The 26,866-nt window shown below is 42.3% G+C and overlaps 1 protein-coding gene across 6 annotated transcripts in view; it reads left to right on the top strand.

Annotated features, from left to right (window-relative positions):
* ZNF462 (zinc finger protein 462) overlaps positions 1 to 26,866 on the top strand; it is a 717,470-nt gene that overhangs the window by 405,933 nt on the left and 284,671 nt on the right. For all 6 annotated transcript variants that reach the window (XM_030194320.1, XM_030194319.1, XM_030194316.1 and 3 more), the window contains 2 exons: positions 13,713 to 13,831; positions 22,915 to 23,097. In XM_030194320.1, the coding sequence (XP_030050180.1) occupies positions 13,713 to 13,831; positions 22,915 to 23,097 (302 nt within the window). The remainder of the gene's footprint in view (positions 1 to 13,712; positions 13,832 to 22,914; positions 23,098 to 26,866) is intronic.

The following is a 26,866-nucleotide window of genomic DNA, read 5'->3' as shown; positions in this document are numbered from 1 at the left end:
CGCAAACAACTGCCATTTCTGTCTAAGATGTTCTTGAAAGTGTACATCCCCCGCTAGATGTGATGGGAATTTCCACTGGTGTCCTCTAAGTCTACCCGCTCATAGATCCATATCCACCCATATCTTAGCGTGATCTGAAATCTCCATTGGCCCCACCTCTGCTTTCACGATCTGTGGGAAAAGTGTACCCTCAGCTAAAATATAGTCTAACTTAGACCACGTGCCGTGCGCTCGGGAGAGGTGGGTGTAATCGCGTGCAGTAGGATTGACCAAGCGCCATGGGTCAACTAAATTCAGCGCCCTGCACAGGTGTTGTATGCCCTTACCCCTACCCAATGCCATCCCTGTTGAAGGTGCCGACCGGTCCAATTGCCCATCCATCATCTGGTTGAAATCTCCCACTAAGAGCCAAGGGGCAGTTGTGTGTTGGAGACCCAGACGAATTATGTGCTGAAAAAATGTATGATCGTATACATTTGGCCCATAAATGTTAAGCAAGAATACTTCCTGTCCCATTATGTTCAAGTGCAAAAGTATATACCTCCCCTGTGCATCCCGGGCTACTAACCAGGCCTTACATTGTAGAATTTTGTGGATCAGGATTGCCACTCCCCCCTTTCGCCCCTGTGCTGGTGAGAAAAAACCTTCCCCCACCCACCTTTGCTTGAGCTTTTGACTTCCCTCCTCGAACAATTTTGTCTCCTGTAAACATGCTATGGAGACTTTGTGACGCTGCAAGGCTGTTAGAATTTTTGCTCTTTTTATTGGCAATCCAATCCCAGCCACATTCCACGATATTAATCTAGGCGGATGCATCTAACCCGGGTCCCAGGACTCCATCTCAGCTTCCTTCAAATTCAGTAGTGATGTTAAGGCCCCCGGGTGCCCAGCCCCCACCCCGGAGCCATCCTCTCCTAACCACTCCACATAGTGCACATTTTCCCCTTCCATCAAGTACAAGTTTCTGTGCAACACTCTCGTCCCCCATGCTCCCCAAATAAAACCCTCCTTCCCAGCCCACCCACCCCCTCCCCCCCTTCCTGTCCCCTCCCATTAACCCACAACTGAGAAACCCCCATGATACCTGAGTCACAAAATGCTGCGATCCCCACCCCAACTCCCGCCCGTCAACCATACTTTTTAACCAAGTGGAATTTTCCTGAATACAAACTTACAAACAGTGCATACTTGCCCCTGCGTTCTGCAATTATATAATGTCTTTCATGTCCGACTGACCCAACAGTCCAATGCTTTCTTTCAAGTAGGGGTCCCAGTTGTGTTCAGTTCTCTATTGATAAACTGCATGGCTGCTTGATGTGATACAAAAGGGATCCATTTCCCCTCATGTTGCATCTTTAGAGTAGCTGGGTAGAGCAACATGAAGCGCTGATTTCTTTCCACCAGCGAGGTGCAGACTGGATGAAACTTCCGTTTCCTCTCTTGCAAGCTGGTTGAATAATCCTGAAAGATTCGTATTTGTACTCCAGCGTATGTCAGGGATTCCCTTTTTAATCGATATCCCCTAAGGATCTCTTCTTTATGAATATAGTTCAGTACTTTAATGATAACGAATCTAGGGCGCTGGCTGTTCTGGTGCTGTCTCCCGATCCTGTGTGCTCTCTCTAAACAGAGCGGCCCACGGCTGTCTGACAAAGCAAATTCTTTCACGAGCCACTCCTCCAAGACCGTGCTCAAATTTTTCTCCGGGATAGTTTCTGGCAACCCCACTAACCGGAGATTACTCCGTCTAGCCCGTTTTTCTAGCTCGTCCAGCTTCTCTGCCTGCTGGTTCAGTTTTTCTTTAAGGCTCTTCATCTCTGGGTCACACTGCTGCCATGTGTCCTCCAGTGCAGACACCCTAGTTTCCACCTCCGTTGCGCGGCTCACTAGCGTTGCCATCAGCCCATCCACCTTCCCCAGGCGGTCATTCAGCGACGTGAGCCTGGGTTCCAGCGCCGTTTCCACCGCCGCTACCAGCTGTGACAGTTGGTGGGCCGAGAACGCTTCACTTCTCGGCGTTCCGGGCGCCATCTTGGATTCGCCACCAGCGCCAGCCGTTTTTTCTTTCTCCGGCTTTGCACTTTTACGCGATGTTCCCGGCGACATGGACACCAGATATTGGTCCATGCACTCTCAACTAGCTATAGTGGACTAGGTCAGTCGATTTCGGGGCTATTTGCAGGCAGTATCGGGCAAGAATCGGGCAGGGATCCCGGAGCAGTGCGAAAGCGTGGCTACTGCTCCCTCAGCATCACGTGACCCTGCTTCTTGCTTTTAATATACCTAAAAAAATTCTTACTGTGTGTTTTTGCCTCCAGTGCAGTCTTTACTGTGTGTTTTTGCCTCTAGTGCAATCTTTTTTTTTTTTTCCAAAGTCCCTCTTTGCCTTCCTTATCAGCGCTTTTCATTTGACTTGACATTCCTTATGCTGTTTCTTGTTATTTTCAGTCAGTTCCTTCTTCCATTTTCTGAAGGATTTTCTTTTAGCTCTGATAGCTTCCTTCACCTCACTTTTTAACCATGCCGGCTGTCGTTTGATCTTCCTCCCTCCTTTTTTGATACACGGAATATATTTGGCCTGGGCTTCCAGGATGGTGTTTTTGAACAGCATCCACACCTGATGTAAATTTTTGACCCTCGCAGCCGCACCTTTAATTTTTTTTCACCATTCTTCTCATTTTATCATAGTTTTCTTTTTGAAAGTTAAATGCTAATGTATTGGATGTCCTGTGTATACTTACTTCAAAGCAAATATGAAATCTGATCATATTTTGATCACTGTTATCAAGCGGCCCCATCACTTTACCTCCCACACCAGATCATGCGCTCCACTAAGGACTAGGTCTAGAATTTTTCCTTCTCTTGTCAGCTCTTGTACCAGCCGCTCCATAAAGCAATCCTTGATTTTGTCAAGGAATTTTACCTCCCTAGCATGCCCTGATGTTACATTTACCCAGTCAATATTGGGGTAATTGAAATCACCCATTATTATTGTGTTGCCCAGTTTGTTAGCCTCCCTAATTTCTGATAACATTTCTATTATCCGTCTGTTCATCCTGGCCAGTCGGATGGTAGTACACTCATATCACTATCCTTTTCCCATTTACACATGGAATTTCAATCCACAGGGATTCCAAGATGTGTTTTGTTTCCTGTAGAATTTTCAATCTATTCGATTCAAGGCCTTCCTTAACAAACAATGCTACCCCTCCACCAACTGAATCCACCCTATCACTACGATATAATTTGTACCCCGGTATGACAGTGTCCCACTGGTTATCCTCCTTCCACTAGGTCTCAGAGATTCCTATTATATCTAATTTTTCATTTAGTGCAATATATTCTAACTCTCCCATCTTAGTCTTCTGGCATTTTCATATAGACATTCCAAACTATGTTTGTTGCTCCTATTTTATTTTATTTATTTTATTGCATTTGTATCCCACATTTTCCCACCTATTTGCATTCTCAATGTGGCTTACATCATGCTCAGTACTTGACTGTATTAAATTGCAATCTTTTGTCTGTTTTTTATTTTTATTTGAGGACATGATCTACTACGGTCTCTTTTGCAACCTCATTATCGGGATACCCTATCTTCCCTGTTTTGGTGATAACTAGATACCTTATTCCGAACCATGCGCTTTTGAGTGACTGTTGGCCTTCCCCAGTCTCTAGTTTAAAAGCTGCTCTATCTCCTTTTTAAATGCCGATGCCAGCAGCTTGGTCCCACCCTGGTTAAGGTGGAGCCCATCCTTTCAGAATAGGCTCCCCCTTCCCCAGAATGTTGCCCAGTTCGTAACAAATCTAAAACCCTCCTCTCTGCACCGTCGTCTCATCCACGCATTGAGACTCCGGAGCTCTGCCTGTCTCTTGGGCCCTGCGTGTGGATCTGGATTTGAGCTTTCTACCTAAGAGCCTAAATTTGGCTTCCAGAACCTCTCTCCCACATTTTACATAAGTACATAAGTACATAAGTAATGCCATACTGGGAAAAGACCAAGGGTCCATCGAGCCCAGCATCCTGTCCACGACAGCGGCCAATCCAGGCCAAGGGCACCTGGCAAGCTTCCCAAACGTACAAACATTCTATACATGTTATTCCTGGAATTTTGTAGTTTTCCAAGTCCGTTTAGTAGCGGTTTATGGACTTGTCCTTTAGGAAACCGTCCAACCCCTTTTTAAACTCTGCTAAGCTAACCGCCTTCACCCCTTTCTCCGGCAACGAATTCCAGAGTTTAATTACACGTTGGGTGAAGAAAACTTTTCTCCGATTTGTTTTAAATTTACTACACTGTAGTTTCATCGCATGCCCCCTAGTCCTAGTATTTTTGGAAAGCGTGAACAGACGCTTCACATCCACCTGTTCCACTCCACTCATTATTTTATATACCTCTATCATGTCTCCCCTCAGCAGTCTCTTCTCCAAGCTGTATAGCCCTAGCCTCCTTAGTCTTACTTCATAGGGAAGTCGTCCCATCCCCGCTATCATTTTAGTCGCCCTTCGCTGCACCTTTTCCAATTCTACTATATCTTTCTTGAGATGCGGCGACCAGAATTGAACACAATACTCAAGGTGCGGTCGCACCATGGAGCGATACAACGGCATTATAACATCCTCACACCTGTTTTCCATACCTTTCCTGATAATACCCAACATTCTATTCGCTTTCTTAGCCGCAGCAGCACACTGAGCAGAAGGTTTCAGTGTGTTATCGACGACGACACCCAGATCCCTTTCTTGGTGCGTAACTCCTAACGTGGAACCTTGCATGACGTAGCTATAATTCGGGTTCTTTTTTCCCACATGCATCACCTTGCACTTGCTCACATTAAACATCATCTGCAATTTAGCCGCCCAGTCTCCCAGTCTCGTAAGGTCCTCTTGTAATTTTTCACAATCCTGTCGCGATTTAACGACTTTGAATAACTTTGTGTCATCAGCAAATTTAATTACCTCGCTAGTTACTCCCATCTCTAAATCATTTATAAATATATTAAAAAGCAGCGGTCCTAGCACGGACCCCTGAGGAACCCCACTAACTACCCTTCTCCATTGTGAATACTGCCCATTTAACCCCACTCTCTGTTTCCTATCCTTCAACCAGTTTTTAATCCACAATAGGACATTTCCTCCTATCCCATGTACATAAGTACATAAGTAGTGCCATACTGGGAAAGACCAAAGGTCCATCTAGCCCAGCATCCTGTCACCGACAGTGGCCAATCCAGGTCAAGGGCACCTGGCACGCTCTCAAAACGTAAAAACATTCCAGACAAGTTATACCTAAAAATGCGGAATTTTTCCAAGTCCATTTAATAGCGGTCTATGGACTTGTCCTTTAGGAATCTATCTAACCCCTTTTTAAACTCCGTCAAGCTAACCGCCCGTACCACGTTCTCCGGCAACGAATTCCAGAGTCTAATTACACGTTGGGTGAAGAAAAATTTTCTCCGATTCGTTTTAAATTTACCACACTGTAGCTTCAACTCATGCCCTCTAGTCCTAGTATTTTTGGATAGCGTGAACAGTCGCTTCACATCCACCCGATCCATTCCACTCATTATTTTATACACTTCTATCATATCTCCCCTCAGCCGTCTCTTCTCCAAGCTGAAAAGCCCTAGCCTTCTCAGCCTCTCTTCATAGGAAAGTCGTCCCATCCCCACTATCATTTTCGTCGCCCTTCGCTGTACCTTTTCCAATTCTACTATATCTTTTTTGAGATACGGAGACCAGTACTGAACACAATACTCCAGGTGCGGTCGCACCATGGAGCGATACAACGGCATTATAACATCCGCACACCTGGACTCCATACCCTTCCTAATAACACCCAACATTCTATTCGCTTTCCTAGCCGCAGCAGCACACTGAGCAGAAGGTTTCAGCGTATCATCGACGACGACACCCAGATCCCTTTCTTGATCCGTAACTCCTAACGCGGAACCTTGCAAGACGTAGCTATAATTCGGGTTCCTCTTACCCACATGCATCACTTTGCACTTGTCAACATTGAACTTCATCTGCCACTTGCACGCCCATTCTCCCAGTCTCGCAAGGTCCTCCTGTAATCGTTCACATTCCTCCTGCGACTTGACGACCCTGAATAATTTTGTGTCATCGGCGAATTTAATTACCTCACTAGTTATTCCCATCTCTAGGTCATTTATAAATACATTAAAAAGCAACGGACCCAGCACAGACCCCTGCGGGACCCCACTAACTACCCTCCTCCACTGAGAATACTGGCCACGCAATCCTACTCTCTGCTTCCTATCTTTCAACCAGTTCTTAATCCATAATAATACCCTACCTCCGATTCCATGACTCTGCAATTTCTTCAGGAGTCTTTCGTGCGGCACTTTGTCAAACGCCTTCTGAAAATCCAGATATACAATATCAACCGGCTCCCCATTGTCCACATGTTTGCTTACCCCCTCAAAAAAATGCATTAGATTGGTGAGGCAAGACTTCCCTTCACTAAATCCGTGCTGACTTTGTCTCATCAGTCCATGTTTTTGTATATGCTCTGCAATTTTATTCTTAATAATAGCCTCCACCATCTTGCCCGGCACCGACGTCAGACTCACCGGTCTATAATTTCCCGGATCTCCTCTGGAACCCTTCTTAAAAATCGGAGTAACATTGGCTACCCTCCAGTCTTCCGGTACTACACTCGATTTTAGGGACAGATTGCATATTTCTAACAGTAGCTCCGCAAGTTCATTTTTTAGTTCTGTTAATACTCTGGGATGAATACCATCAGGTCCCGGTGATTTACCACTCTTCAGCTTGCTGAACTGACCCATTACATCCTCCAAGGTTACAGAGAATTTGTTTAGTTTCTCCGACTCCCCCGCTTCAAATATTCTTTCCGGCACCGGTGTCCCCCCCAAATCCTCCTCGGTGAAGACCGAAGCAAAGAATTCATTTAATTTCTCCGCTACGGCTTTGTCCTCCTTGATCGCCCCTTTAACACCATTTTCGTCCAGCGGCCCAACCGACTCTTTGGCCGGTTTCCTGCTTTTAATGTATCTAAAAAAATTTTTACTATGTATTTTTGCTTCCAACGCTAATTTCTTCTCAAAGTCCTTTTTTGCCCTCCTTATCTCCGCTTTCCATTTGGCTTGGCATTCCTTATGATCTATCCTGTTACTTTCAGTTGGTTCTCTTCTCCACTTTCTGAAGGATTGTTTTTTGGCTCTAATGATTTCCTTTATCTTACTGTTTAGCCACGCCGGCTGACGTTTAGTCTTTTTTCCCTTTTTTCTAATACGTGGAATATATTTGTCCTGAACCTCCAGGATGGTGTTTTTAAACAGCATCCACGCCTGATGCAAGTTTTTTACTCTGCGAGCTGCTCCTTTCAGTGTTTTTTTCACCATTTTTCTCATTTTGTCGTAATCACCTTTTCTATAGTTAAACGCTAGCGTACTTGATTTCCTAGTTTCACTTCCTTCAATGTCAATATCAAAACCGATCATATTATGATCACTGTTATCAAGCGGCCCTCGTATCGTTACCCCCTGCACTAGATCATGAGCACCACTAAGGACTAAGTCTAGTATTTTTCCTTCTCTTGTCGGCTCCTGAACTAGCTGTTCCATGAAGCTGTCCTTGATTTCATCAAGAAATCTTATGTCCCTTGCGTGTACAGATGTTACATTAACCCAGTCTATATGCGGGTAATTGAAATCCCCCATTATTATTGTGTTGCCTAGTTTGTTTGCGTCCCTGATTTCCTTTAACATTTCCGCATCCGTCTGTTCGTCCTGGCCAGGCGGACGGTAGTACACTCCTATCACTATCCTTTTCCCCTTTGCACATGGAATTTCAATCCACAGTGATTCCAAGGAGTGTTTTGTTTCCTGCAGAATTTTCAATCTATTTGATTCAAGGCTCTCGTTAATATACAATGCTACCCCTCCACCAATCCGATTCACCCTATCACTACGATATAATTTGTACCCCGGTATGACAGTGTCCCACTGGTTATCCTCCTTCCACCAGGTCTCAGAGATGCCTATTATATCTAATTTTTCATTTAGTGCAATATATTCCAACTCCCCCATCTTATTTCTTAGGCTCCTGGCATTCGCATATAGACATTTCAAACTATGTTTGTTGTTCCTAAGTACATCATGCTTAGTACTTGACAGTATTAATTGGCAATCTTTTGTCTGATTTTTATTGTTATTTAAAGATACCCGATCTACTACAATCTCTTTTGCAACCTCACTATCAGGATACTCTATCTTCCCTGTTATGGTGATATCTTTGAAAGATACCTTATCCCGAACCATGCTCTTTTGAGCGACTGTCGGCCTTCCCCCCATTTCTAGTTTAAAAGCTGCTCTATCTCCTTCTTAAACGCCGATGCCAGCAGCCTGGTCCCACTCTGGTTAAGATGGAGCCCATCCTTTCGGAATAGGCCCCCCCTTCCCCAGAATGTTGCCCAGTTCCTAACAAATCTAAAGCCCTCCTCCCTGCACCATGACCCTCCAATTTCCTCTGTAGCCTTTCATGAGGTACCTTGTCAAACGCCTTTTGAAAATCCAGATACACAATATCAACCGACTCCCCTTTGTCCACATATTTGTTCACTCCTTCAAAGAATTGAAGTAAATTGGTCAGGCAAGATTTCCCCACACAAAAGCCATGCTGACTTGGTCTCAGTAATCCATGTCCTCGGATGTGCTCTGTAATTTTGTTTTTGATAATAGCCTCTACCATTTTCCCCGGCACCGACGTCAGACTCACCGGTCTATAATTTCCCGGATCTCCCCTGGAGCCGGGACAGCTGGCTCCTCCCCAGCACTATCTAAAATCCTATCTAGGTGACACGTGAGGTTTGCCAAGTCACCAGGCGATCCTCACATCCACCAGCCACTCAGCTATCTACATGCCTAATAATCAAATCACCCACTACAACAGCTGTCCTAACCTTTCCCACCTTGGCAGTAGCTCTTGGAGACACATCCTTGGTGCAAGAGGATATTGCATTCCCTGGTGTGCTGGTTCTGTCTACAGGATTACTTCCAGCCTCTCCAGGGTGATGCTGTCTCCCCTCCTCCAGGGCAGCACAGATTGGAGGTGGAACCTCTATAACGTCCCTGTAGGCCTCCTCTATATGCCTTTCTGTCTGCTACTCTAGCCACAAGAGAATGGACTCATTCTCTGAGAGCTAGGAGCTTTTGCTTCGAGCACACACATACATCTCACCAAATGGGAGATAATCATACATGTGATACTCAATGCAAAAGATTGGATAGCATCCTTCTCTCCACCTAACTGACCAGTAGACCCACCGAGAGCTTTTTAATGCAAGCAAATTAGTTGTGTGCATGTTCATTCATAGGTTAACTTGCATTGAATCAATTTTTTATACTAAAACTTTAAATTCACATTGACAATCTGAATGTGTGCTGATGAATGCACATCTGTACCGTCTGGTCCTAGAGATCTGTTATTATTTAATTTGTCAATTTGTGCTTTTACATCTTCCAGCTTTGCTATGATGTATTTGGAACTTACTACCATTTTTTGAAAGATCTTTTTTTTCCCCCTTTTTTTATAAACTATAACAGACTGTTACGTCACCATTTAACTATGCTGGCAGTATCTTGGCCTTCTTTTCCACTAGATGTTTGCTTGTTAGATGTGTTTTTGAACACCTATCGTTATTTTTTCTATGTTCTTTAGGTTATAGTTTTTAGATCATTTCAGAGGGCTTCAGGTACAGACCCTACTTCATTTAGGTAACTTCTCTCTGGACAGCCACCACTCTGTTTTTCTCTCTCTGGAGGTGTTATTAGATTCAGAGTTAAGGCAGGGCCTTATGGACAAGAATGTTATCTCCTCAAAAAAGAAAAACAGAAATAAAAGAACGAGCATTTAAATAAATATTCTAAGTTAAATTGTAAGTTCCTCAAGGGGGTCTTTTACAAAGGCGCTCTAACGTTTTTAGCGTGTGCTAAACACTAGAGACGCCTATAGGAATATATAGGCATCTCTAACGTTTAGTGCATGCGCCAATCAGCATGCACTAAAAACATATGGGCGTCGCTAGCGTGTATATTTTTAGTGTGCGCTAAAAACACTAGCGTGCCTTTGTAAAAGGGCCTGAGAGATTTATGAGTTTTTTTATTCTGTATGGCTCTCTTCGTACGGCTTGAACTTTGTATAACATGGTACACTGATAATAATAAATTCTAGTAATTGATGATTTCATATAATAGGAAAATCAATCACATTAAACCTTGATGTAAGGAAGACTTCAGATAACCTCAGTTTATTGTCTTCCAGAAATCACCAACGAAATCAACCAAAGCTTCCAAATCATGCACTACTGGGCGGACGCATTTCAACTAAAACTCAACGCTGAAAAAACACAATGCCTCATAATAACCTCACAATACAATACAAATAAATTCACTACCATACCCACCCCAAACTTTTCTCTCCCTGTTTCAAACAAATTGAAAATTCTAGGAGTCACCATTGATCGAAACCTCACACTCGAAACTCACGTGAAAAACACAACTAAGAAAATGTTCCACTCCATGTGGAAGCTCCAAAGAGTAAAACCTTACTTCCCAAGGGCTATTTTTCGGAACCTGGTACAGTCAGTGGTACTAAGCCACCTGGACTATTGCAACTCACTTTATGCCGGCTGCAAAGAACGAACCATCAAAAAACTTCAAACAGCCCAAAATACCGCAGCCAGACTCATATTTGGGAAAACAAAATATGAAAGTGCAATACCCCTAAGAAATAATTTACGCTGGCTACCACTTAAAGAACGTACCACATTCAAGATTTCCACGATTGTTCATAAAATCATTTACGGAGATGCCCTGACCTACATGCTAGACCTCATTGACCTACCACCAAGAAATGCTAAGAAATCATCCCGCACCTATCTCAACCTACACTTCCCCAGCTGCACAGGTCTTAAATACAAATTAACTCACTCGACCAGCTTCTCCTATATGAGTACGCAGCTATGGAATTCACTCCCAATTCACCTGAGAAAGATCAACGAATTAACTAACTTCCGCAAAGCCTTGAAGACTTACCTCTTTAACAAAGCCTACCACAAGAACCCTTAACTAGCTATAATACAACACCTATCCAACTATAATATAACACCTTTACAACTTTACTCAGAATGTACTTTCCTACAAATGCTTGAACAAATCCTCTTGCCTTCTTTAACTTCTTTGTAACACAAATTGTATGATGTAACCTGACATGGCTATGCCATGACAGTTCTCTGTAAGCCACATTGAGGCTGCAAATAGGTGGGAAATTGTGGGATACAAGTGCAATAAATAAATAAATAGATTACTGTAATGTTCTCTATGTGGGTTTATCTGCTAGATACTTAAGGAAGTTACAATTAATACAAAACATTGCTGCTCAGTTGATGTTTGGTATTTCCAAGTTTACTAGTGTATCTAGTTATTTAGTTCACCTGCACTGGCTTCCATGTAGAGAAAGGATCTTATTTAAAACAGCGTGTATTTTTCATCAGATGGTTTATGGAATGACATCAGGACTATTGACTGACACTATTGTTATTCATTTGTTTGGTTTTTTTCTTCTGTGCTTGATAAGCTTATTTTTCGCCCACCTTCTTGTAGTAGTCTGAGTTATGTCGTGTCTAAGACTATTTTCATCTGTAAATGTCGCCCTTTGAAATTCATTCTCTACTTTATTTTGATTTGAGCAGAACTATTGGAAATTTAGGAAAGAACTCGAAATATATTTATTTGGGTCTTCATAATTTGGTTTAATACATTCTTCTTTTGCTGTTATGCTTTTTTGTTCAATTTTGGGTTTTTTATTTATTTATTTATTTATTTATTTATTTATTTATTTATTTATTAGAATTTAATATACCACTCTAACTAGCAGACCTGAATAGTGTACATAAAATGAGATAAAATTAAAACAAAAAGTGGGAAAAATAATTCCATTTTTAGACAGGAAAGATGCACCTCATTCATACAATAACAAGCAAGGATCAACATAAACTATAGAGATCAGGGAAAGGGAACAGAGTGAGGAAAGGGTTAAAGGTCAGTGAAAGCCCTGCGAGCAGTAACCCATCTCAAGAGTGTGTCTTATAAGCTTGTTGAAATAACCAGGTTTTCAGTGCAATTTTAAAGTTTTTAAATGAGGGTTCAGCCCTGACAGTCAAAGGAAGAGAGTTTCCAAAGAAGTAGGCATGGTGACGAGTAAATTCAAGTTGGGCAGATTAAGGACTTGGAAGTACAAGACAAAAATCATTGATAGAGTGAAGTAAGTATACTGGAGAATAAGGAATAGTCAAGGATGCCTGATAGGCAGGTGTTCCAACTTGAAACGCCCTAAAAGTCAGTGTGAGAAGTTTGAATATAATTTGCTGTTTGATACATAACCAGTGAAATCTTTGCAAAAAGGAGGTAACGTGATTTTATTTTTTAGAATGAGAGATCAGTTTAATAGCAGTGTTCTGGATTGACTGAAGCTTCTTAATGTTCATACATGAAGAAGCCAAGGAAAATGATATTACGATAATCTAGTCTTGAGACCAGAAGGGACAAGACCATAGAGTGAAACGTAGACTGGTCAAAGTAGCAGCATACAGTGCATAGTTGGTGAACACAAAAAAACACGTTTTAGGTAGATGTGATACATGAGGGGAGAACATCAAGCAAGAGTCTAGGATGGCTCCCAAATACCGAAAAGAATCAGCTGGAGCAATGTGTGTACCAAAGAGACAGAGATGAGAAGTAGGAACAGTCAAGTCACTAGAAGACCATCAGGCCACAGTCTTTTGCTTGTTGATTACCAATTTGTGATCTGAGAGCCAATGAGAAACCAAATCTAAACAGTTTTGCAGATGGCTTAGAGTAGGATTGATGGCTTGTGGAACAGAGTAAGAGGATATTGGAGTAAAAATGGAAAGAAATACTAGTTGATTGTATAAGAGCACCAAGTGGGCTTAGGAACAGATTTTTAAGAAGAGGGTACAAAATTGAACCTTGGGGGGTGGGGGGGAAATACATGTTAGTGGGCATGAGGAGGCAGACAAGTTGGGAGCTACAACCTTATAGAACCAGCCAGCAAGAAAAGAATGGAACCAGGCAAGACCTACTCCAGAAATGCCAAGAGAGGAAAGTTGTGTGAGCAATAAATTATGGTCAACCAAGTCAAACGTGGCAGAGAGATCTAAAGAAATAGCTTGAACTACTTTATGTATTCATGAATGCTGTAAATTTGTGAGATTTTGTGGCTCATTTTCAAAGCACTTAGAAAGTTCCATAATTTTCTATGTAACTTTGTAAGTCTAAGTGCATTGAAAATGAGACCCTTTGTAACTTTGCAAGTATAAGTGCTTTGAAAATACACCTCCACATGTCATAAGTTTGTATTGTACACTGCATTGAACCCATATCGGACCTATAGCAGTTTATAAGTTTATCGGTATGTAACTACGCCTGCAAATTCATTGTAAAATTCATTGCTTAAAGTCCTATTTTCAGCATGCTTGGATGCATTCTAAAATGTATGCATCTGTGTATAGAGTGTGCCCAAGCAAACTGAAGCTTCTTGATAGGTAGTAATATTTTGGTGGCTAATATGTCTTAAAGTGCAACTGAAACACTGCTGGTATGCTTATTTGTTGTTGTAACAGAAATTTATTTTTGACTCTTTCTAGCTTAGACCGTCACATGCAGACTCACCATGGGCATCATAAACCATTCAGGTGTAAACTCTGTTCATTTAAATCATCCTACAATAGCAGACTGAAGACGCACATACTGAAAGCTCATGCGGGTAGGTGTCCTTTTGCCAGAATTTCAGAGGCAGGAATTGATTCAGCAGCCAAAATGGGGGAATACTGTGCTAAGCATATTATTTCATGCTCATGTGCATATGAACAAGGGCCTTGTGAAGTTTCAGTAGCTCATGGAAACATTATCTTTTTGGTTGGCCTGTCTAAAGGTGTCACAATCTGCAAAGATGCCACTATCCTCATAAGTACATAAGTATTGCCACACTGGGACAGACCAAAGGTCCATCCTGTTTCTAACAGTGGCCAATCCAGGTCACAAATACCTGGCAAGATCCCAGAAAAGTTCAGTACATTTTATGCTGCTTATCCCAGAAATATACACAACAAACTGTCAGTGGAGCAGCTCACACTTATTTATGCTTTAATAAGGGGATGTCTCATACTGTCACACAGGCACTTCTTTTTTGTGCTTCCTTAAAGCCTCAGCTTTAGTGATTCAGTTATAATCATCGACTACCCCCAACTAGGAGTGGCCTAGTGGTTAGGGTGCTGGACTTTGGTCCTGAGGAACTGAGTTCGATTCCCGGTACAGGCAGCTCCTTGTGACTCTGGGCAAGTCACTTAACCCTCCATTGCCCCATGTAAGCCGCATTGAGCCTGCCATGAGTGGGAAAGCGCGGGGTACAAATGTAACAAAAAAAAAAAAAAACCACCAATAGTGCTGTCAACCACCTCAAAATAAGTGTGCTGCAATAAATAAATGTTTCAACTGTGCTTATATAACAAATAATTCTTCTTTGGTTTATATCAATTTTTTGTAAATTTTTATGCACTATCGTTTGTAGCTTATATACAGAGCTTAAACTCGTGCAGAAACAATGTTTAAACTTGTCAAGCAGGATCAATGTTTTGACTTATCTGGCTGAAAAAACCCCTGCTGCTTTATTATCTGTAGCTCATGCTGTGGATTCAGCTGCCCTGCATTACTTAGATCTCACTTGTCAGCATTCCATTAAACAGCCTGGTTCACAGTGCCTCACTTTGTCAAGGGAACTTGCATATACTTCACTAGCGACTTGTGCTGCTGCAGCTAAGAAAGCAAATAGAATGTTTGGTATTATTAGGAAAGGAATGGAAAACGAAAATGAGGATGTTATAATGCCTTTGTATCGCTCCATGGTGCGACCGCACCTCGAATATTGTGTTCAATTCTGGCCGCCACATCTCAAAAAAGATATGGAATTAGAAAAGGTGCAGAGAATGGCGACGAAAATGATAAAGGAGATGGGACGACTTCCGTTTGAGGAAAGGCTAAAGTGGCTAGGGCTCTTCAGCTTGGGGAAAAGGTGGCTGAGGGATAGAGGTCTATAAAACAATGAGTAGAGTTGAACGGGTAGATGTGAAGCGTCTGTTCATGCTTTCCAAAAATACTAGGACTAGGGGGCATGCAATGAAGCTACAAGGTAGTAAATTAAAACGAATCGGAGAAAATGTTTCTTCACTCAACGTGTAATTAAACTCTGGAATTCGTTGCCAGAGAATGTGGTAAAGGCGGTTAGCTTAGCGGAGTTTAAAAAAGGTTTGGATGGCTTCCTAAAGGAAAAGTCCATAGACCGTTATTAAATGAATTTGGGGAAAATCCACTATTTCTGGGATAAGCAGTATAAAATGTTTTGTACATTTTTGGGGTCTTGCCAGGTATTTGTGACCTGGATTGGCCACTGTTGGAAACAGGATGCTGGGTTCGATGGACCTTTGGTCTTTCCCAGTATGGCAATATTTATATGTACTTATACAGTGAGATGGTAGCCCACATTGAAAACTTCCCCCTCCTGAGCTCCATTACTCATAGCATTTCCCAAATTGCCCTCTATTTGCTGACTTCCTTTCTGAATTGCTGCCCCCCACCTCCTCTCACTACCACCACACTCCTCAGAACCTCCCCAAGAAGCAGGAAGGATGATCGTAGATAGGCTTGGTTCTTCCCTAGCTTCTACTGTCACTTTATGCAGGCTGGAACTTGCTTCCACCCTCCCTGGCAACATTTTACATGGATGGGCAGAGGGCTGCTGCTCCTGCTAATAATTTTACTTAAGACAACTGGGATAGGAGAGGCATCTGGTTGACTGCCAGCCCAACCTCCACCCTCGACCTAGACCCCATCCAGTAGTGCTTTCTTTTTGGTCTAACCAGATATACTGTAGGCGTACTGTGATAATACCTATATTTGACAAGCCAATTAGGGGGCTAGGGCTGGACAGGTGCTAGATAACTTTCTCCACTCCACTCTCTCCACCTAACTGACCCCCTCCCTATAGAGTCACCTAGACTTTGAGCGGCTACATTTAGCCACTTACTGAAACTGTGCAGTATAGCAGCTCAGCCCAGCCACTTACCTTTCTGCCTATTATACTGAAGTTAGCATTGCTATGATGTATCTAAGTGGATAAATGTAGGCCCTCTGGGACATCTCTGGCCCCTTCTTTTACTAAGTGGCTATCTTTCAGATAGAAGTTAACTTGTCTGTCCAGAATTTATGCATCTAGAGGCCTGGCATTTAGGAGAAAAAAAGGTGCTTTTATGGTCGGCACCACTACTAACCACAGCCCTAGATTCTGTTGACCTCCAGGGTATTGTGTTCAAAGTCTGGATTCATTGGAATTTTTCTTCGATAGCTGCTAGTTACATGTGTTTATTCTGTTCCATAAATAAGCATATGGCAAAGACAAATCAATAATTCTTGGACATTAAGATTATTACTTGAGCTTTTTTAAAACACAATCAAAATAATACAGCACTAGTATATGTTGTACTTCAGGTACAATATAGAAAATGTGCTTTAGCTTCAAGCATTTTAATTGGTGATCATGTACTACAGAGCTGATTGTTCGGCATTGTTACTTCACACATTCAGAATAGCAGCTGTTGCCTTTTTATAATATTACCAACAAACCTAGAACCCTTTCCCATCTCGGATATCCCATTAAACCCCCTTCTTCCTTCCCTCTAACCCCTCCTGCCCCCAGGTAAATATAATTGGTGAATTGGAGATTACAGTTCTTTCCTTTCCAATTCTCAATTGTGTAGAAATAGAAAGCTTGGACTCTTATGGCTCCCTATGCCCTAAATGGAAAATGTGCAAAAATTCACCTGTTACCAATGGCATTGTTACTATCCAGCTTATAATCGAAAGTAATCGCCGGCTATTTCCTGACACAATTCGGGATATGGCCGGCGATTTTGCAAAAGCGGCGAAAAGCATATAATCGAAAGCTACATTTGTGATAGCTTCGCCGCTTTCCCTTCACCTTGCCGGCGAAAGTTCAAAGGGGCGTGTTGGCGGCGAAGCGAAGGCGGGACATGGGCAGGCTTGGGCGTGGCTACCAGATGGCCGGCTTTCGCGGATAATGGAAAAATAAAACCCGGCGATAAGCAGTATTTCGCCGGGTTTACTTGGTCCTTTTATTTTCACGACCAAGCCTCAAAAGGGTGCCCCAACTGACCAGATGACCACCGGAGGGAATGGGGGATGACCTCCCCTTACTCCCCCAGTGGTCGCCAACCCCCTCCCACACTAAAATTATTAAAATACAAACCTTTTTTGCCAGCCTGTATGCCAGCCTCAAATGTCATACCCAGCACCCTGACAGCAGTATGCAGGTCCCTGGAACAGTTGTTGTTGGTTGCAGTGGACTGCAGAAAGACAGAGCCAGGCCCATCCCCCCCTACCTGTTCCACTTGTGGTGAGTAATGTTGAGCCCTCCCAAACCCCCCAAAACCCACTGTACCCACATGTAGGTGCCCCCCTTCAGCCCTTAGGGCTAGGGTAATGGTGCACACTTGTGGGCAGTGGGTTTTGGGGAGGATTTGGGGGACTCAGCACACAAGGGAAGGGTGCTATGCACCTGGAAGCTAATTTGGTTGTTTATAAAAGATGTTTGAAGTGCCCCCTAGGGTGCCCGGTTGGTGTCCTGGCATGTGAGGGGGACCATTGCACTACAAATGCTGGCTCCTCCCACGGCCAAATACCTTGGATTTCGCCGGGTTTGAGATCGCCAGCAGTTTTTTCCATTATCACGGAAAAACAAAAGTGGCGATCTCAAACCCGGCGAAATCCAAGGCATTTCGCCGGCCCACACCACATTATCGAAAAAAAAGATGGCCGGCCATCTTTTTTGAAAATACGGTTCCGGCCAGCTGTTGCGCCGCCGCCAAAATAGATCGCCGCCGACGTTCGATTATTCCCCTCAATGTGATCATTTGGTATTATCTGTAATGGCACTCGGTCTTTTAATCAGCACACGTATTGTATATTACCTTGAACAGCCATTGTAGCAAATATTGACAAACTACCAGAGTGAGAGTTGAGAGTGTCTTTTCTTAGTCCCTATGTGACCTTTGCCTAATTGGCAGAATATATACAAATTAGATCAGTTCTGTACAATACACTCTTTATGGGACTCTGTAATCATCTCTTCTGGAATGCAGTGATATGACAGCTTTGTCAGAATGGTCAGTCATATCACAAAGGCACTAGGATAGCTGCATTTTTCATTTGGGGGGGAGGGGAGGGTTGGGGTGGGGTTTAGCTGTAAGATATAGGCAAAAATAACTTGAGCTGCAGTCATAAAGGTTGAATGATCCTGCATGCACTTGGAATCTTTTGGCATCTTTCTCAGTTTATTTACTGTATGGGCACCCCGACATAATAGCCCTGACAAAACAGCCTGGTAACAAAATAGCCCTTGACAAATCAGCCTCTAACAAAATAGCTCCCTAGAAAAAAAAATGCAGTGCCATATTCTTGGCATCTTGATCAGTCCCTTTTGTCGGGGGGCTAATTTGTCAAGGGCTATGTTGTGGGCAGGCTGTTTTGACAGTGGCTGTTAGATCAGGAGCTTTTTTGTCAGAGCTATTTTGACCATGTACCCTGTGTATGTCTTTTTTGCGCGTATGTGGCCTCTCATAAAATACCAACTGGTTAAAAGTATGCCCTTTTACATGTTGGTGCATAATTTGCAAGTGAGTTTATACAGGGGTGGAGTTTGAGCAGAACGCACATGTACTCACATACATTATCAAATATGCTAATCTATGAACATACTTAAAAACTATAATCACGATCTCGGGTTCCAAGATGGCGCTCTGACCGGACGCACCTGAGTTTGCTGCTGAGGTCCTTTGTAGCTCTTTCTGCTGTTTCGCTGTTTCTGTGCCCTCCTCGATGGGGAAACGGAGGGGGAAAGTTAGGGAGCATTCCTCGGCTCCTGGGACACCCTCGGCGCTCCGGCAGACGACTCTGCAATTTCCAACGCAGCAACCGGGACCTCGGGGAACTTCGACCCCCTCTGCCGCTCTCGACGCATTGGCGTCGATCGAGAGCGCTAACGGGGCTTCCCTGAGCCCTGTAGAGCGCATTGCTCCGCCTCAACCCGGAAGGGAATTGCCGATAGCCCAAGCAGGGAGGGAGAATGAAGGCGTTCAACCTAACCTGCCCGAGGGAAGGACTGCGGCGATAGAAAATGGTCCCCAACCGAAAGAAATGCTTTTTCAATCAGCTTTACAGGTACTTCCTTTGGAAATTGTTTCTAAATTATCTGAAGTTGGTGCTCAAATTCAATCCCCTCCTGGAATTTCTGGCGTGACTAGACCAGCAATTGTGACATTAGAGTCACTATGGGATATGGTACATAATATTCAAATCTCCATGCAACCAACACTGAAAGAAAATACTGACAAAATAAGAACTATTTCTGAAGCTGCGTTACTCCAAGCACAGGTATCTGCGCAGCAGGCCTTGAAATTGGAAAATTTGAATACTAAATTACAAGAAATGGGAACTTTAGAGACTGCTTTGGTTAAGGACAATGTTTTTCTTCATAAACGAACAGAATACCTGGAGAATCAGATTCGGAGACTTAATCTTAGGTTTCTAAATTTTCCTAAATCTCCTTTGATTTCACCTGTTGAAATGATTAAGAAATATATGGTGGACATTCTCGGAATGGACAAGGATTCATTGCCCCCCATAACACGGGCCTATTACATCTGGAACCCACAGGGGGGCAATGGAAACCTCCCAATGGTGGGGGATGGAATGAATTTAACTTCATTCCTTGAGAGCTCACTGGAGATTATTACCCAGAGGACTACTATGCTTGTTACTTTTGTCTTGGAACCTGACCGCAATGCAATACTAAGACTTTCCTTAAGACACTTAGAAAATCTGTTTATGGGTTCAAAGGTTCGCGTTTTTCCTGACCTCTCAAGGCCCACTCAAGCTAGGCGCAAGGCCTTTTTGGAACAGCGTCCTAGAGCGTTGGCATTGGGAATAAACTTTGTACTACGATTTCCTTGTATATGTAATTTAACTCTTGAGGGTAAACAATTTCAATTTGTTGACCCTAAACAGTTAAAAGAATTTCTTGATGCTAGAGTAGATATGAATGTGGTGTGCCCTCCATAAAATGCAGGCTGGGATCAGCACCCTGAGGTAGCAACTGGTGGGGATTAATTATTTTGTGTTATTTACACTTATATTTCTTGATTCTTGGAACCAATGTTTCTTTATCTGTGGACAAACAGGCTTTAAATGTTATTTCTTGTTTTTATTTTTTTTTCCTGTTGTAAATGCCTATTGCATATTCATAATTTGTAGTGAAATAATGATTTACACCAATAAATAAAATATATATAAAAAAAAAAAAACTATAATCACAGACATTATAGACACATACTGAAATTTTATAGTGATGAGTAAGTGCCTATTTGGCCTTATAAAATTAACCTAAAATAGTGCCTGATAATTTGTGTATACTAGGTGCTCCCTTATAAATTTGCCTTCTAGCCCCCAGATTCTATATAGCGGGTCTAGAGATCCATGCTGAAATAGAAGTATATTCTGTAACAATGCGCATGACTTAATTGGCTTAACAAGCTAATCAGCATTGTGAACAGCTCTTAACAAGCGAATGAGCACTAATTTGCAATAATTAGAATTTATGCACACAACTCACTAAGCGCATTCTGTAATGCAGTGCGTTTTTTTTTTAATTCTTTATTTATAAATTTTACATTTACATCTTATGACATAAATATAGGAAATATCAGAAATTAATACAAAAAAGGGAAAAAATACTTATTACCAATATTGGTTTAAAGTAGGAAGTAATAAGTTTAAGTTTGTCCCCAATAAGTTGGATCAAGATACTAGGAAATATCATAAAAGAAAATGCCTATAATAATAAGCCAAATTACTATTAACGGTAGGGACATAGCAGATCTTTACAGCCAACATTGCAGCACTCTAATTAGGGTGGCAAAACATCAGGTGAATGAACATTTTCCTTAGATGAAATGAATTCTAATAGTTTAGAAGGGGTAAAAAATATATAATTCGATTCAAAAGTAACATAACATTTGCAAGGAAATTTTAACAAAAAAGTGGCACCCAATTTAAGAGCTCTAGATTTATACAATAGAAATTCTTTCCTCCTCTTTTGCGTATTCCTTGCCATGTCGGGGAAAATCTGGATTTTTTGCCCTAGAAATAAGTAATTTAGATGGCAAAAATATAGTCTTGAGATGTTGTTTCTATCCAGTTCAAGAGCAAAGGACACAAGCAGTGTAGTTCTCTCTGTAATAAGCTCCAGAGAGTTTTCAAGAAATTCAGTCAAATTCAAACTTGAAATAGCCTGAGGTTGCTCTTTTGTTGGTTTCACAATTCCAGTGATGTATTGGGTCCGTGTTATAGAGGGATATCCCTCTATTGGGATCCCCAATACCTCACCAAAATATTTTTTAAGCATATCACTTGCTGAAATTAAAGGCGACTTGGGAAAATTCAAAAGTCTCAGGTTATTTTTCCGGCTATTGTTTTCCAGGTATTCTAATTTTCTTTCCTGAATTTCTTTTTCTTTAACCAAAGTTACCGTTGAATTTCTTTTTCTTTAACCAAAGTTACCGTTAAATTCTTTAATTGTTTAACTTCATTTTCCATCACTGAAATTTTTTCTCTATGTTCTTGAACATTTAAAGATAGATTGACTAGTTTGTTTTAATTCCTTAATTTCGCCATTGATAGAAACATTCATCTGCAGTAGTGTTTTATTCACCTCCTGGATTGCGTCCCATAAAGTATCCATAGTCACCTGAGTTGGTCTCTTTAATCCTCCATTACTCACGGAAGGCGAACCTCGGGTACTAGGGGCAGCGACCTGCGTCTGTCCCTGGCTTGCTGTTTCTTTACTCGGGGTCGATGCGCCGGCGGGTCCTCCTTCCACGAACAACGGGGCCCTAGCTTCCAGCTGTAGTGGTTGTGGAGGCGCGGTGAGAACGGGAGGACTCAGCGTCACTCCCTCAGCACTGCGCTCGTCTCCCGAAGGAGTTGAGCCTGTTGAAGTAGAGGTCCGCTCGCCAAGTATCCCGATTCCAAAGTTCTCTAGTGTCGCTTGCCTTGAGATTGTTGTCGACGTTGGTACCACGGAGGTAGGGACCAACGCTTTTCCCTTTCTCTTTCCCATCTACAAAGTCGGGGAGAGAAATTCTCGTGGTCGCTGACAGAAAAAAACTCGGGGAGCTCTGAGATCACACAACCATTAGCGACACCATCTTGATCCAGTGTTGTAGCCCTGTAATGCAGTGCGTTTAACTTCTAATGTGCACAGTCAAAAAGGGTTGTGGTTATGGGAAGGGAAATGGGCATTTCGTGGGCATTTCAAAATTTACGTGTGTAGTTATAGAATGTGGCCCAGTGTGCCTAAATCTACGCACTGGGATTTACGCATCATCTTTGGTGGTGTAAATGGAGGCGCATAGTTTTAGGTGCTGAGATATCAACTAAGCATATTCTATATATTGTGCCTATATCTAGGCACTGCTTATAGAATATGCTTAGTTGGCATTGAATTCTGCGTCAGTTTTTTAAGTGCTGTATATAGAATCTCCCTCTATATGTGGTCTCAGAAAAAAAAAATCTGTTTTGCTGCTGCCCACAAACAGAAATTAATACGATGATGTAGACTGGAATGTATACCATTATAACATGCACATGTGTATATGTGTATGATATATAAAGATAGATTTATTTTCTTTTTGTAGAATGATGTAGTTATTTTTTCCCCAGGTGAACATGCCTACAAATGCTCCTCCTGTTCATTCTCTTCCATGACGATCAGCCAGCTGAAAGAACATTCTTTGAAAGCTCATGGGAAAACCCTGACACTACCTAAACCACGCACTGTTCCTCAGGCACTCTCTAGTGCCCTAAAAACCACTGACCAGGATGGAGAAATAGAAGAAACTGATGGTAAGATTCATTTTAGACAAAGGAACAGTCTGTTCTGTTCAGCAGTGAACTTCATTGGCTTGTGTTGTTGCCTTTCTTAATTAGCAACATAAGAAAACATTTTCAGTGAATATACACTGAAGTGTCAAGGTTCATATCATCATAGCCAGTGCCTATTCACGCAGACTGTTGCATGCTGTGAAGCATTAATCTTGAACCCCAGCTCTGTGTTTATGGGGTGGTTTTAAAATTCTGGGCAGGTACTGCAGGCAAATTTTCATAGGGAAACTCAGTGGGAATTTCCCTATGAAAATTTGAGAGACTTCAAGGAATATGAGTACTTCTATCCAAACATACTTTGTCCTGGCAATCTATGAGTGGTAAAATATGCACAGAAATTTTAAAGTGAAATCTTTATGTTAATTTTACTTTCTCCCACCCCTTTTACTGCTTACAGCGCATTCACTTTCAGACACACATATGGGGACACTTTTTTAATGGTAAATGTGTTTATTTATGTACCATATTTTGAAATTTGCTCACCTTGATAACTGACCGTTATGAGTAGAAAAGAGAATATTAGGTAGTATTGGTTTGAACTGCCTCATATTGAAGGTTAACTGTTAATCAGTAGCTATCTGGTCTGTGCGGTAGCATTGTGAAATAGTTTTTGATAAACAAAAATTATACTTTTCACATGAAACCAGTTCCTTGGATGCTGCTACTTGTTTGCTTTTGCCAACAAATGGAACTACATCCTCTTTACTTAGTGGACAAGATGTGAATTTGATCTGAAGGAATGTCCGATGTTACTAGCTTGCTTGTTGCTAAGTGATCTTGCCTGACAGAAAGTATAAACTGAGCCAAAAGGGATACAAGTACGGTATATCCCAATTCATTATCAGCATGATTTAGAGGAAGCAAATTTGTTTAGCTTACTTTGTCGACTTTTTTTTTTTCATTAAAATGGGTGCCCTGTGATTACCTCCAAAATACACAATGTTGGTAGCAATATTTTTTATGCATTTGCTCATCAACTTAAATGTTTGCTATAGCTAATACTAAGTTCTACCATGTATTTCAATATGGGGCTAATTTTTGAAAAAGAAAAATGTCCAAAAAGTGTCATAAAGCACAAGGATTTCTTCTTATTTTAAAAACCTATTTTGCAGATGTTTATCTATGCATTTCATCTGCAATGTGTCCAAGTCAGAAGGGGGCATGTCGTGGGGGGGGGGGGAGGTATTTGAAAGGCAGGAGTAGACTGGGCTTAGGGCATGCCTAACACTTGGACGTGTTATAAATTATTTGTAGGCTCAATGTGGCTTACATAGTTCCAGAGAGGTAGTTACAGACTCCGATGTGTGAACAATTACAAAGTTGCTAGTACAATATAATGATTTTGGGGCGGTTCTCTTCATGCGGGTTTCGAGGGTGGTATCGTTCATCAAGGGATTGAGTATTGACCGTCACTTTATTGATTGTAATGATGTATGTAATATAAAGCATATCCTAAATATCATGCAAAATTATTAATGCTTAAAAGTAATGTGAAATATAGGTGCTCACTTAAGTAAATGACACTTATCTGATTGAGGAGCTCATAAATGCTTCAGCTGTTACGTAGATGTTAAGAGGAGACCACCAAAATGCTGTATGTGATCAAATAATCAAAACATCCTCAATAAAGTGAAAAAAGTGCCTGGAAAACATGCCTAGAAATAAATGTCCCCACATAATCCACTAAAAGTCATGAGGCTGCAGCCACAAAGTAATATAAAAAATACTGTTGCTTCAAGAATCCTCAGAATGAAATAAATTCCTTCTCAAACTAAAGAATCCCTTCTATCTGTCTAATATTGGGCATGGATATCTTCAAGATTAAAGTAAATTCAAGCAGCAATCCACCGTACCATGTAAAACTCGCTGTGACTAAAATCACTGCTATAGCCAAAAATCGCTGTAGGCACTCACAATCCAAGTCCCATCTTCAATAAAGGAAAATTTCAATCTTAGAACAGGCCAAAATATTGATCCCAATTCTCCGATGATCTCTGCCGATTACTGCCGATCTCCTAAGGAGATCAATCTAACTCTGATTATTGATTTTACTGAATCTAAACTCGTCTCTCAGTAGTAAATGTTTTATAAGATAAATGCCAAAAAGTTTTTTACCCACCATAAACTTCTCATTATTGAATTCAATTCAAACTATCTTCGGAGCAGACTGGTTGGCAACTCAGAGTTTTTCTTGCCTGAATGAAAAGACGCCCACACATGCACTCGTAATCATGGAATCTAATCCCGCCCACAATGCAGTCAGAACCAATAACTGTCCTTCAACGTTCAAATGTTTTACCGCACAGTCTCTTTATTGAGACCTAGTGGAGTAACCATTTACCAATTATAAATCATCCTTTGTTCCTTTAGCAAAAGTTTTTTAGATATATTTCCAGTGGTGTGCTGGAGCCGGCTCGCTCCGGCTCGCAAGAGCCGCTTGTTAAATTTTGACAGCTCTTGCGAGCCGGTTGTTCTTGGGGGCGAGCCGGTTCCATTACGGGAGGTAAGCATGGCAGGAGGGCGCCATCACAGGCCATGCTTACCTCCCCTCCTGCTCCCAAACATGTGCAACAGTGTCCTTCGCCACCACCCTCCCCTCCCGTTCCCATCCGTCAGTTTGTATTACCTCCATCGAAGCACCGCCTTATTTAAAGCCCTGCTTGCTTCTGATGAGTTTGTGCCCTTAGTCCCGCCTTCTGACGTCATTTCCTTTTTCCGCGAAGGCAGGACTGAAGGAACGAACATCATCACGAAGCAAGCAGGGAAAGGCTGGAGACGGGCAGCAGGGCTTTAAATAACGCGGCGCTTTGACGGAGGTAATACAAAAAGATGGATGGGAGGGAAGGGTGGGGGGAGACGGAGAATCGCTGGACATGGATGGGAGCGGGAGGGCAGGGGAGGGAGGAGAATCGCTGGGCATGGATGGGTAGAGGGACAGGGGAGAGAATTGCTGGGCACGGATGGGTAGAGGGGGGCAGGGGAGAGAATTGCTGGGCATGGATGGGTAGAGGGGGACAGGGGAGAGAATTGCTGGGCATGGATGGGTATAGGGGGCAGGGGAGAGAATTGCTGGGTATGGATGGGTAGAGGGGGGCAGGGGAGAGAAGAGAATTGCTGGGTATGAATGGATAGAGAGGGGCAGGGGAGAGAGGAGAGTTTCAGGATATGGATGGAGGGGAGGGCAAGAGAAATTCTGGACATGGATGGAGGGGAGGGAAGGGAGAGAAAAGAAATGCTGAACGTGGAGGGAAGATAGAGGAAGAAGTTTAGATGAGGGAAAAGGAAGTGAGGAGAGAAACTGCACATGGATGGAGAAAATAGGCAGAAGCTGGATCCACTGTACAGTCAAGTCTGCGGAGGATCAGAAATGAAGAAGAAAGGAGGAAAGAAAAGAAATAAATGGAAAGGAAGCCCTGGAAACGGAGTCAAGGGAACAGATAGAGAGCAGCAGAATCAGATACTGGGCCAGCATGATCAGAGAAACAGTCACCAGACAACAAAGGTAGAAAAAATAATTTTATTTTCATTATAGTGTTTGGAATATGTCCACTTTGAGAATCAGGTGCTGAACGTTAAAAGTTTATATTTATTTACTTATTTATGGCATTTTATCCCATATTAAACATGAATTAGATTGGAACCTGGGATCATTTAATTTTTTTTTTACCTGGAGAGAGTAATGCATTGCCCTCCCCCCCCCCCCCCCCCCCCCCGGCTATAGCCAGCTCTG

This window comes from Microcaecilia unicolor, chromosome 2, assembly GCF_901765095.1.
Source record: "Microcaecilia unicolor chromosome 2, aMicUni1.1, whole genome shotgun sequence".
NCBI lineage: Eukaryota > Metazoa > Chordata > Amphibia > Gymnophiona > Siphonopidae > Microcaecilia > Microcaecilia unicolor.
Note: the sequence above shows the minus strand (reverse complement) of the source record. Positions and strands in the feature narration are given on the sequence as shown.